This window comes from Staurois parvus, unplaced genomic scaffold, assembly GCF_062004578.1.
Source record: "Staurois parvus isolate SC_StPar_1 unplaced genomic scaffold, SC_StPar_1.0 ptg000099l, whole genome shotgun sequence".
NCBI lineage: Eukaryota > Metazoa > Chordata > Amphibia > Anura > Ranidae > Staurois > Staurois parvus.
Genome location: NW_028317895.1, coordinates 6,469,452 through 6,483,217, shown reverse-complemented (window position 1 = coordinate 6,483,217; position 13,766 = coordinate 6,469,452). Strand labels below are relative to the sequence as shown.

Below are 13,766 nucleotides of genomic sequence, written 5' to 3'. Positions count from 1 at the left end.
GCAGGCCCACCACTGGCACCCTGTGCTTTTCAAAAATTCGCTGGTTCACCTTGAGCACATGTGACAGACGTGAAAAGGGTTCAGCTTGACCGTTTTGGTGGTGGGTCAATGATGGTCTAGGGAGGCATATCCATGGAGGGACACACAGACCTCTACAGGCTAGACAATGGCACCCTGACTGCCATTAGGTATGGGGATGAAATCCTTGGACCCATTGTCAGACCCTACGCTGGTGCAGTGGGTTCTGGGTTCCTCCTGGTGCACAACAATGCCCGGCCTCTTGTGGTGAGAATATGCAGGCAGTTCCTGGAGAATGAAGGAATTGATACCATTGAATGGTTCCCACACTTGCCTGAACTAAATCCAATAGAACGCCTCTGGAATATCCTGTCTTGGTCCATCCAACGCCACCAGGTTGCACCTCAGACTGTCCAGGAGCTCAGTGATGCCCTGGTCCAGATCTGGGAGGAAATACCCCAGGACATCATCTGTTGTCTCATTAGGAGCACTCCCCGACGTTGTCAGGCATGCATACAAATGGGGGCCATACAAACTACTGAGTACCATTTTGAGTTGCTGCAATGAAATTTCCGCAAAATTGACTGGCCTGCTGCATACTTTTTTCACTTTGATTTTCAGGGTGACTTTGAATTCAGTCCTCTGTAGGTTGATAATTTTCATTTCCATCAAAAATCGGTCGATATTCACGCCGTTAGTGGGGCCAGCCCGCCGGCTGTTTTTCGTGGATCTTCACATTTATTTTTATCGATCATGCTGAAAAATCCATGAAAAACGGCCGTTTTTCGTGGACATTGGTGGCAGCCACGGCAATGGGGCCTGACCGATTTTTCGTTTATTGGCCGATAAACAACCCGTCTATGGCCTGCCTTACCTTCCTAATACATTACCCAGTCAATATCAGTATAGATATCCAGCATGAGATTTTTCCCCATTGAGATCTGATGTGTTTTCAGAGTGTCCCTTTAATATTTTTGATCAGTGTACATTGTAGAAAATGATGCAACACACCCAGTATTGAAGTGTGTAAAAGATAGGCACATATTGCCCATTACAAATGAATATATAAAGATATATGTGAAAGCTTATACAATATTGCTGGAAAGATAAGTGCAGAAAGGTGAAGTGAGTGCACACAAGAACAGGCTGGTGTTGCCTCATACACGGCTCTGCTCGGGAGTAGGAGGCCTAGCAGCCTGGGTGCTATGCTTGGCTCTTCCTGTAGGGGGGCGGGAGGGACGTGAGTCTATCGGTACACAGCACAGCTCTGACTTCATGTTCATGTATTACTAGAAGTCAATGAGAGCGGCTCAGAGAGACACATGTGCGGCTAACTTGTAGGGGTTCCCGAGTTGTCAGTGTGCGGTGCCCTGTGCTGTGTGCTGACAGAGCTATTCTCCCTCATGTGACGTCTTCTAGTATTATCATATCGCCTCACACGTCCTCCCACACTTGTGGCCCATTCTGAGCTCTGTTCAAAGCTAGTCGCGTTCACACTGAAGGAGACATTGCCGCACATATAACGGGGAAGGCTTTGTCACTCACTCGGGCGTTTTAGAGTGAATAGGTAATAAAGAGAGGACAGGCCGCGCCCGGGCCGCCATTTTGATATTGTCTGTGCTCTTGTTCCCGGCCTGTCATGACAGCCCAGATATTTGCAGAGGACGGTGTTTCCCACACAGAACACATTTTAGTAGACATGTGCCCGCCCCGGGTTTAGTGGGGGGCAGTGTCGTGTCCCCCAGGATAGTGCCCCCCTCCAGGACATGGAAGAGAATGCTGACAAGATGGAGACAGTGGGGGCAGGGCTGTGAGTGACGGGCAGTGTTATGACGAGAGGAGGACCGGGCAGACGGTGACTGAGCCTTCTGTTCACTGCTCGATACTCCAGTGTGTGCTTTTATTTTCCTTCGTTCTTCCTAGAACGGTGTAGGTAGGGCTCGTTGTGCTGCAACCACCAGCCATATTGTCTGTCCACCATGTTTGCTGAGTGCACCGGGCCTTGGCTAGCCTGTGAGAGCCCACAGTGGGGGTGAACGGAGTCTATGAGGGTCCATCCTCCCCCATCATGTCGCTGAGCTTCAGCCACACCAACCCTCCCGTGAGCTCTTTCTGCACCTACTACCCATGTCAGCTCACACAAATGGCTGAACATTGATGGCACAGTGCAGGAACACCGAGCAGCCACTCGGGTCACTGTAGTCAAAGAAGGCTGCTTACTGCCCGCATGTGTCGATGTCTGAGGGAAATATGTCACAGATACATTCCCTTTCTGTGGGACGTGGTTCATAAGAGCAGCACTTTATAGATGAAGGCCAGTACTAAATATGGCGTTGCAGAGTACAGTTACTAATAGCAAGCTGCTAATTAGAAGTCATCTGTCACTGACTGCTCTGAGCTTCTGCAGTGTCCTTTGTGAGCAGTAACCCATTGCAACCTGAATGGACTGGAAGTCATTTTTCATTGGTTGCTCTGTGCTTCTTCAGTGCCCTTTGTGAACAGTAACCCATGGCAACCCAACTGAACCGGAACTCAGTTGTCATTGGTTCTGTGAGTTTCTGCAATGTCCTTTGTGAGCAATAACCCATGGCAACCCAACTGAACCAGAAGTCATTTGTCATTGGTTGTTCTTTGCTTCTGCAGTGTCATTTGTGAGCAGTAACCCATGGCAACTTGACTGAACCGGAAGTCATTTGTCATCGGTTGTTCTTTGCTTCTGCAGTGTCCTTTGTGAGCAGTAACCCATGGCAACTTGACTGAACCGGAAGTCACTTGTCATTGGTTGTTCTTTGCTTCTGCAGTGTCCTTTGTGAGCAGTAACCCATGGCAACTTGACTGAACTGGAAGTCAATTGTCATTGGTTGCTGTGAGTTACTGCATTGTTCTCTGTGAGCAGTGACCCATGGTTGGAATTTGTCATTGGTTGCTGTGTGCTTCTGCATTGTCCTTTTGGAGCAGTAACCTATGGCAACATGACTGAACCAGATGTCAACTGTCACTGGCTGCTGTGAGCTTCTACACTTCCCTTTATGAGAGTAGTAGCCCATAGCAACCTGAATGAACCGGAAGTCACTTGTCATTGGTTGCTGTGAGCTTCTGCACTGCCTAATGTGAGAGCAGCAGCCCATAGCAACCTGAATGAACCGGAAGTCAATCGGTATTGGTTGATGCAAGCTTCTGCACTGCTTTGTGTTGTGTGTGCCTCTCCAGTAGTCAGGTGACTGCCCGGTCGTATTAATTGTGCTGTCAATCATCCTTCCCCTTGCCAGTGCTTGTCCATTCTCCAGCAGAGGGGTAAAGAGGCGACAGAGCATCTCCCACTGCCCTGGCCCTAATAAGTAGATGCTAAGTATTGCCCTCTCCTCCCACCCATCTCAAGCCTTGCACACTCACCCCTCCCCCAATGCCCTTTCTGACAAACCCCGGGATTGCAGTGCGCACGTCCCCCACCTCCAGCAAGTACCCCATCAGCCTCCTGACTGCAGCCTCCCCTCCCCCACGCAGGCTCCGCACGCCTCCTGTGGTATATCGAGGCACAGCAGCTCTCCCCTCCTGCGTGCTGTGCGGTCGGGGGGGAGGCAGTGCAGACCGCCGCGGGCTCCGGGCCTAGCGCTGTGTGTGATGAGGGGCAGGCGCACGGTAAGGCCGGGGCAGGAGCCGCTCTATCTCCCAACCATTGCTGTGCAGCGGGGAGGGAGGCCGACGATCGGCCCTTTGATTTGACATCAACCCATGAGAGCCTGATCTCTTTAAGCAGATCTCTTCTCCATGCTGACCTCCACGTTACACGGCAGCGATCTCCCGGCTCTCTGCAGATCGCTTGGCGGTTTTTGCATTGGCTGATTGCATGCAGTGGGGATCCGGGCTGTGCGTGAATGTTTACATCCGACAAGCTATGGCCAGGGCTGTGCGATCGGGGACAAAGCCGGTACACAGGGCTTAGCATGACTTAACCTGTGTGTTGCTGGATGGGATGGGGGGCACTCATTCAATGTTTTTGTATTTCATATCCTGACCCGTGTTCACATGGTATGATGGGGGGAGGGGATCTGGGATCTTTCTTTAATTGATCTGTCCCATGGATTGTGTCCCCCCCCCCCCTTTCCTTTTCAGCATTCTCTCTTCGGTCAGGAGGGACTGAAGTGTGTGCACACCGGCACAGACACTCATTAGCCTTGCTAGGCCTCTGCTGCTGCTGGCTGCCATTTTGGCCAGAGAACATCATTCACTGATTGCTGACCATTCCATCTGGCTCGATGATTTTGAAATCTTGGCTTCTCTAATTGTTTCTTGTATCTATGGAGTTTAATAGAAAAAAAAAAGCTACAGTGATTCTTAGTTTGCCTACATGGATATAATGTACATTCTTCCACTAACCTGATCTTTGTTTTCTTCAGGTTAGTGCCTGCACAGGATGGATGAAGCCTGTGATCTAGACAGGCTTGGCAGCGGCCCGGCCTATTTTGACGCCTTGGACCCAAATGCCCAGCGCAAACGGTACGTGGCGGATCGAAGCATGTTGGAGCCGGTGAACGGTTGCCCGGTGCCACGCAATCCGCCGCTGCAGACTAACATGCCAGGTTATGGTCAAGAATCCGCTTCCCATTATAATCCACTGCAACGGCTCCAAGACATCGCCTCCATGGTGAATATGGATGGCGTGAACGGATCGCACAATGTAGACAGACGAGCGTCGGAGCCAAGTCCACAATCTTACTTTTATAATCAAAGCGAGCCACCAGTTCATCCAACGGGACCCGATTCTGCACGCCACTATACACCAGACATTCCTATGAAATCATGTAAACCTTTAAAAAATGGAATGCACCCATTTAATACATATTGCCATGTGGAATCTGAATATAATGTGGAACATCTAAATTATGGACTGGATGAATCTAGCTATGGCATGCCTTTGCCTGTTTACAGACAACACCCCCCGGCGTTGGATAGTATTGGGGCACCTACAAAAATAAACGCACCTCCAGACTTTGGAGCAGAATTGGAGGATTTGGTTGAGCTAGATTGGGCAAACAATGGTGAAAATCAAATGGAAAATAAAGCTCTTCCAAGAAAAAGCTCTTTCTTAGCAATGATTCAAGATCCGGACATATCAAATGGAACCCACTCCAGTACAATTTCAGATAGTCTTCTAGATGGGGGAATGGAGCAAAGTACACCATCACAGGTGGATAATAGGCTAAGTGGACATGGGTCACTAGCAATTATGAGCCCTGAAGATGAGTCCTTGTCTTTAGAAGACGAACTGGAAGATTTTGATACCAGTCATGAACTTTCTCCAAACTCCTCGGAATTACAAGTTGTAAGCAAGCTTGCCTTTTTTTTAGGGGGGGGGGGGGTTGGGGGAATGCTTTGTACACATTCTTTTGGGCAGGGTAAAAAAAAATCTAAGCAGGTTTTCTGTATCTTTTGGCACGGAGTTAAATTGGGATTTAGATGCAATGGCCTACCAAAAATGGTTTTAAAACTATATTGCTTCAGTTTGTTTTCTGTGGTGCAAAGAAAAGTGTTTGGCCTGATGGGTTTTTTCATCCATGGAAGCCTGACTAAAAGGTGTCCTCCTTTTGTTTTTGTTGTTGTAATTGGTCATGTGACCATGGTAGATGTGGTTTCCTCAGCTTGGTTTAATAAGGGGTTGGGCAAATTCCAGGAGGTGAGAAGTTGGTGTGCCAGCTCTTTCTTTCTTTTTTTTTGTATTTTTTTTTATTTATTTATTTTTTTCAAAAACAATGGTCTCTGGCTCCTAGATTAACTGCTGCCCTCTACATTAGTAGAACCAGTAAATATAACCATATATAATTTTATCTTCCCTTTTTATAAATTCATATTTTTTTTTTATTTAGGACTTATTCACACCACTGGCATGCATTTTAACATGCTCTCTAGTGTTATTGTTTTTATGTGTGTGTTTATTTTGTTTTTTTTTTTTTGTTTTATTTCAAAACACACCAACATAACACATTGTTGTGACAACAATAGGATAGGAAATAAGGCTGTTTTGCTTTGTTCTTGTGTTGACTGCATTGGGTAATGTAGTTCCATGTTCCTCGTGTGAACAAACCCTAAACCATAGTATCATATAGCGTAAAGCTTTTCCTTTGACCTTAGAAGTGCCAATATTTATATATTTAATGCAGATCAGTTTTCGAACAAACTACTTTGTAGAGCACTAGGACTTCTGGGAGCGTGGGAAAAGCTTTGGTGTTTTCTTTGTTCCATTTGCATCAGATGGAAAGTTTGGATCATAAAGTAACTTGTATGAAACTATTGTACTTGCTAGTTCAGAGTGTAGTTGAAGAAATCCGCTTTAAGTGGTATTAATCCCAAAACCAAAAACATATTGCAGCTTACCAATCATTGGATGCGGTGGCTGCTTTAGTTTTCTTTAGACGTTTTCCTCTGGTACCTTCCTGTTGTGGGTTTTTGTTTTTTTTTTTTTTTTCTGTTTCACTTGGTAAACTGGCCAGTAACGCCTCCTGTATTAAGAGTACCCCCAGTTTGGATGAAGGAGCACAGGGGGCACCTTTTGGACAGCATCATTGTCAGTCCGGGGGAGGGGAGTGTTAGATGTAATAGAACAGTGGTCTCCAAACTGCAGCCCATGGGCCGAATGCGGCCCTTTACTTGCCTTTATCCGGCCCTCAAGGTACTGTTCCTCCCACTGATACCAACAAGGAGGCACCATTTCTTCCACTGGCACCTACTATGGGGCAGTTTTTTTTCTTCCACTGACCCCAATGATGGGCATAATTCCTCCCACTGATATAAACAAGTACTATTCCTCTAATACCAATAATGGGGCACTATTCATCCTACTGACATTAATGATGGGGCACTATTCCTGCCCCTGACACCAATGATGGGGCACTATTCCTCCCACCAACACCAAGGATGTGGCACTATTCCCACTGACTAATGACGGGGCACCCTTCCTCCCCCGTGACGCCAGTGACGGGGCACCCTTCCTCCCCCGTGACGCCAGTGACGGGGCACCCTTCCTCCCCCGTGACGCCAGTGACGGGGCACCCTTCCTCCCCCGTGACGCCAGTGACGGGGCACTAGCACTATTCCTCGGCCGCGACGGGGCACTAGCACTATTCCTCGCCCGCGACGGGGCACTAGCACTATTCCTCGGCCGCGACGGGGCACTAGCACTATTCCTCGCCCGCGACGGGGCACTAGCACTATTCCACGCCCGCGACGGGGCACTATTTCTCCCCCCTCGTGACGCCAGTGACTGGGCACTACTTCTCCCCCCTCCCCCCGTGACGCCAGTGACTGGGCACTATTCCTCCTTGCAATGACTACAAGCACTTTGTCTTTTTTTTATTTTCTTTACTCCTACTGATGCTGGGACATTTTCAACTCCCACTGGCCACTCCGGCCCTCCTAAAGTCTGAAGGACAGTGAACCGGCCCTTTGTTTAGAAAGTTTGGAGACCCCTGTGCTAGAAGATTCAGATGCGCTAACAAACAAGCTTTACTCCAGCTCACACTTTATAAGCAATACTGCAAACTGTTTTTTCCTTTTGCGATAAAGGTTTTGCATAAATTAAAACTAAGCACCCCTGTCAGTGGTAAATGATTTGTCTCATCTCTGTAACTGCAAACGGGTTTGCGCTGTTGAGAAACAGCCTTACTGGCTGGATCACAGGATTCAAATAGAAACAATTAGAGCATAAGGTAAACTAATGCAGCCTCTACATCGAAGAATTGGCAAGCTGAAATAAAAAAATTTTTGCTTTTTGGGTTTATTACTGCTTTTTTTTTTTTTTTTTTTGTGTCACTAAATTGTAATCAGAAAGTGTAAGGCTGGCCATAACTATGCAAACTTTGACTGGTGGCTGATGAGCTGGCCAAAATTCGCTCTTGGGTCGTTGGCTGAACAGCTGCTGTATCTAGTTATATGCAGAAAATGTTCGGGTATTCTGATTGCTACTGGTGCCAGCTGTTAGGAGACTATAGCCACGGTGGGCGGTTTGTCTATCTGCGCTTCTAGGGTGATTTTAAATGAAAGTGCTTCTGAACACTAATGGTTTTTACCTTCATACATTTTCTTCACTAAAGGATAAGGTCACCTTTTGTAACCTGCTACATGTTACACCAGTATTTAGGGGGTAACATGTTACTAAAGAGCACCTACCTGTGCCCCTCAGTTTCCACAGGGTTCTGTGAATGAATGAACCACAACTACCATCTGCCGCATTCTCGTAGTTCATTGATCTAACTGCGCTCCAGTAACTGTCTGCCCATACGTGAGGTACGGGCAGACAGCTATATTGAGATCTTGCCAGAGTCTGACATTGCACCCACAATCTGCTGATCGCAGGTGCAATGCTCTGCAGGCGCCAGGAAAAAAAACAAATAATGCACTTTTTTTTTTTTGTTCTTTAACCAGCAAAAATATCTGCATTTATTTTTTTTCCATCCTGTGCTGTGCCCAACTGCAAATCTTCTGCCCCCTCTTCCTGGTCTTACAGGCTTTGTTGATTGCCATTGGCTCCTGCTGCTGTCAATCTCATCCAGGGGGCATCCTGTGTGTGTGTGTGTGTGTGTGTGTGTGTGTGTGTGTGTGTCTATGTGCACATGCAACCTGGCTTGAGAGCGAGCCTGCGTGTCTGCCTCCATAACAATTGGTTTGGTATGGGGGCAGACACAGAAAAGGAGGAACCGAGATCACGGTTGGGACTCCAGAAGAGGAGGTTTTGAGCTGTTCTCTGCAGTACCACAGTAGAAACCTGTATATTATTTTAGAAAAATTTTGATTTCATAATCACTTAAAGCCATATACAGCTTGACGTTCACAGAAACTTGTGATGCTTGGCAAGCTTTACTAATGTTTCTCTGCCGAAAAGATGACGTTCTGGGATTCACAGCATTTGCTTAATTATCAGATTTATTTAAAAGGCCTTGCCAGTAGTCACATTGTGGGTTGGCGCAACCCTCTGGTGCTTCACATTTTTGTGATTAGAGTTGTGATGTAAAAATGGATTATCTCACAAATGCAATGAAGCCCTAGACCGTTTCTTTATCTCTTTAGGAACTAGCGCAAATACTTTGGATCCTGCTATACTTGGTGAGAACTGACTGTATATTATGTGCCAAGCAGTGAATCTGCATAGCACTCTACTTTTGAGGATTCCTAGCTGCTATTCTGAGCAATAGGGGACATCACATCTCCCTCCATTCCCTAGGGGCAGAGTAGTGTAAAATGTGTACTTTAGATAGCTTAAATACTATTTGTGGTTTGCTCATTCATCTTGAACTTACCTACTTACCTTCAGTGTCCGCTTATTCCAGTATGACAGTCAGGGGGACCCTAACTGCCTTGCAAGGCACTAGAGATATTATACTATGCTTGGTTCAAGTGATGGAACCACGTCACCCACTATCTTAACTATCGTAAGGTCAGATTGCAAAAGGGCTTGCACACTTTTTTTTTTTTTTTTCTTTGCCTAAATTTGGAAACTTGTATGATTTTGTAATTGCCATCCAGTATGATTGTGCAATTGTTATATCTGCTCATCTGTATTGTCATGGGTCCCATTAGGTTGTGTGTTTTGGAATGGGAAGTCTGCTGCCTTGCTCCTCTTTTTCTGCTCCTATCACAACAAAACATGCTCCTCCCATTCACTACTCACACTGTAGAGCATCCTTTCCCAACCATTTTATCCCAGAGAATCCCCTAAAATAATTTTCAAGGAACACCTACTAAAACCAATACATTGGGAGTCAATGATAATAAATGCCCCTTGCATTGGTGGACAGCACTAAGAATGCTAACCTTACAGTCAGAATGCCACCATCACAGGCAGCTAAAAAAGATCATTGGTGCCATGCTGCTGGCCTTTCCAAGTGGCATTGGTCTTGGAACTTTGCAGGTGCCATCAAATGGTAAGTCAAGGAACCATGGTAGAAAATGGCTGCTGTAGAGTGTGGTCTCTGTTAGCCACAATGGTAGTGACATTGTCTTTAGAACGTTGGGCAATACATATTATTTATTTATTTTTGAGATAGAGTAAGATAGGGTTATAACCCCTGTCAGTTATTATTTATTTTTTTTATTTTTATTTTTTTTACATCTGTGTCTTATTGAAGAGATTTACTATCACTTCCTGTCCCAAATTACAAAACAGGAAGTGAGAGGAAATCCCTGAAAATTAAGGGAATCCCTTGGGAACCTCCTGGTCATCAAAACTAATGTCCCCATTAGAAGATTTTTCCCTCTGTTACTTTTCTTGAGATAATCCACATTTTGTTATTTTCTTTTACTTTCAATAATGATGGTAAACAGGACAAATAGAGAGGGGGAGTCTCTTATTGCATTGATTTCCAGACAGGTGTGCAATTGTATCCTTAAGCAACAGACAAATTCCATTGTACTGGAAGATATTGGATGTATTTGCCACAGATTTTACTTTACGGTCAGTCATATTCTAGAACTTTATAAGAACTACTTAAAGCTGTGCCCCCTGCAGGATTAAATCATAATGTACTAGTATGCTGCTGACAGGAGGAGGGGCAAGTGGGTAGCAAGCAGATGGATAACCTGCAGCTGCGCCTCTCCCCTGTCAGCACAGCCAACCAGAGACTCACAGTAGTGGCCGCGCAGTGGTGGGATGGTCGAGCAGGGAATGAGTGGGGAGAGCAAAGCACTTGACTACTGCATTTAAAGACCGCTCCGGATGTCACCCCTTTAGTGGGTGTCACCTGGGTGCTCACCCCCCCATAGTGAGGCCACAGTGCTCACAGCGCCGTTGTAGCTCATTAAGAACTACAAGCCAACACTTGCTAAGACTGTCAGAACTTGCAGTTTTCTCATTCATAGAGGACTGTGAACGAATGACGTGGACGGGTGGGTGAAGCACCACATAGTCGTGTTTTTTAAAACTTTTGACAGCTAGCTATCTTCTCCTCCTGCTAGCTGGCAAAATTTTACAACTTGGTGGGTTGGGGCCCAGTCTATTCATAACGTTACACACTGAATATGTGTAACATGTTAGGTGATATCATTATCCTTTAAAGATAATATATACCCCAAAACAAACTTTTATTATATTGCAGCTTACTAATGCCTAGAATTAATGGCTGCATTAGTTTCCTATTTTAGGCTTTTTTTTTTTTCTATTTTCATATGATGATCTGGCCTGTAAGATTGTTTTTCAAAAGAACAAGCTGTCCTGTGGGTGGAGCAGTTACAAGGAAGAGACAAACCATTTACTACTGATGGGTGCTTAAAATGATCAATGATATTTATATATGGAAAACCTTTATCCCAAAAGGGTACACAAACTGCTGTAACTGTAGTGTGAGCAGGAATTTAGTTTCAATTGCTTGGTGCCTTTTGGAACATGTTCCTCTAGTTTTTAAGGAAACATTTAACATGTTCCAGCATCTCTCTGCACCCTCTTCTCCCAATCCCCCGTCCCTGTGACAGTGTGCAGGAGCTACTCTCCCTGAACTGGCTGTCACAATTTGAAAACCATGTGGTCTTGCAGGTCTCCATCCACGCAGCGACATCATTCAGTTTCCTGTAAACGGATAGACTAGAAGTACAATCATCCATTGCTGCTGACTGCTTGTAGTTCTCGGTGAACTACGAGGGTGCTGGTGAGCATTGATTCATGAATCTTCCTGCTCTCGGGTAACTGCCTGCCTGTACGAGGTAGGGGCAGCTAGCTCTCTTGAGAGTCTGAAGGAGCCTGAGATTGCTCCTGCGATCTGCGGATCCTTCTAAAAAGAACAATAATAAATGCACTTTTTTTTTTTTTAATGGTAATCGTCGCCTTTAAGGCTCAATTCACACTTTTGCGGGCCATGTGGCCCAAGTTTGCTCAGGCAAGGCAGCCCATTTATTTGACTAGGCTGCTATGCCCACATCTCTGCGCCAAAAAGGTGCATGCACCTTTTTAAAAGAACGTGGTGACAGGGAATCGCACTCACAATTGCACTGTGGGCTGAGATGCGCAAAGTGCCATTCAGAATGAATAGCAGCCCCGTACATCTCTTAAGGGAAGCATGATTTGGTTGTGGGTGTGGGAACAGATGTGATTCCTGTACCCGAAACCAGCCTGCAAGTGTGAACCTTGTATCCTATACATAGAAAATTTTAAGTGCTCGAGAACTCTTTTAAGGCTGGGACAATCACTGCTTTCTCTGTCATACCGCAGCTGCCTGGAAAATGGGGAAAATGTGCAACTGACGCAATCCAGTTTTTCAGGATGCTACTTTTTTGGAGCACCTTCAGCAGTTACCTTCCCTTTTACTTCACTGTGTTAATAGTTTACAAGTGGTCATCACGCAAATTTCCAGGATGGTTCTAATTTCCATCCACATGTGTTAACGTTAATGGCTTAAGGGCCACTTCACACTACATGTGGTCTAGTGCAGGATTTTTTTTTATCTGCATCAAAAACGCATTGATAGAGTACATGGTTTCCAGTGGCATAGTTCACACCAGTACAGTCAGTTTGTGTGTTACTGTTACAGGAAAGAAAAGTGGAACATGCTCCATTTTTTTCTGAACTGTACTGCAAAGCAGTAAAACACACCAGAATGCGCATGTCCTTGTTATGTTGAAGAAAAAGCGAGGAGAGAAAATGAACTGGAATGCATAAAAAATGCGCATACAGAAGCGTGTCCTGAATGCATTTCTATTGTATGAACTGGCCCTAAAACTGGTCGGCTAAAGCTGCATCCAAAGACTTTTCAACCGCTTAGCATGTGAGGGAAACCATCTTTTTGGAAGACATTTTAGAAAGGTCACTGAAAATAGCAGTATTCCTACACAGAGGATACTTCCAAGTGTCTCATTCTCAAAAACCTCTACCCCATCAAAGGATAGAGGCCTTAGTGCTTCCACTCGGGTGGCAACATGTAGATCTAGATTCACCCATCCTTTTAGACATGAGTCTAGGAGGCTAAGACTTAAAGTGGTTATAAAGCCTAAACATTTTTTAACTTCAATTTAATTCATTTCTTGCATTAAGGTAAAAAAATGTTTAGGCATCAGCATTCCCCCCCCCCCCCTTTACTTACCTGAGCCCTCATTTGATCCTGTGCCATGCATGCCTGCAGCTCTTCTCTCCCCTTACTTCCATGTCTCGCTGGCTTTGCTGGGGCACCTAAAGCCACTGGCTCCCAATCAAAGCCAGTGAGCGGGGGGGCCGAGTCCCATATATCGAAGCTTTAGGGATTTGTGCTTCTTAAGGTAGGTTAGGGATATTAACCCCTTCCAGACATAGGGAATCTTCCCCGAGATTATGAATTGGTTCCACTAGATTTTAGTCCGCAGTATCAGAGTAAAGGGGGCTGAATACACATGCATGCCTCACTTTTCAGATATTTTGTAAAACATTTTGAATACAGTTTTTATTATTTTCCTTTCACTTCACAATTATGTGCAACTTTTGTGTTGGTATATCAGCACATTTTTGGTTGTAACATGACAAAATGTGGAAAATTTCAAGGGGTATGAATACTTTCTCAAGTGTGTGTGTACGTGTACACATGTTTTGCCTTTTCGTTTCTATTATAAACTGAATGGGTTGTTTTACAAGGTGAGGGTTCTTGATCACATCCAATACCAGTGGGGGTTAATTACTAAAATTGCATGGTGCGAAATCTGGTGAAGCTCTGCATAGAAACCAATGAGCTTCCAGGTTTTACAGCCAAAGCTAAACTGACCGAGCTGAAGTTAGCTGATTGCCAAACATGCACAGCTGCCCC

General features: G+C 45.5%; 1 protein-coding gene across 2 annotated transcripts in view; it reads left to right on the top strand.

Moving 5' to 3' along the window:
* The first annotated feature begins 3,413 nt into the window (after positions 1-3,413).
* Positions 3,414-13,766, top strand: part of NSD1 (nuclear receptor binding SET domain protein 1) — a 79,454-nt gene continuing 69,101 nt past the window's right edge. Inside the window, exons 1-2 of one of the 2 annotated variants that reach the window (XM_089671154.1) lie at positions 3,414-3,657; positions 4,416-5,341. In XM_089671154.1, coding sequence (XP_089527280.1) covers positions 4,433-5,341 — 909 coding nt within the window. In that variant the 5' untranslated portion in view covers positions 3,414-3,657; positions 4,416-4,432. The remainder of the gene's footprint in view (positions 3,658-4,415; positions 5,342-13,766) is intronic. The other variant, XM_089671153.1, reaches the window with a different exon arrangement.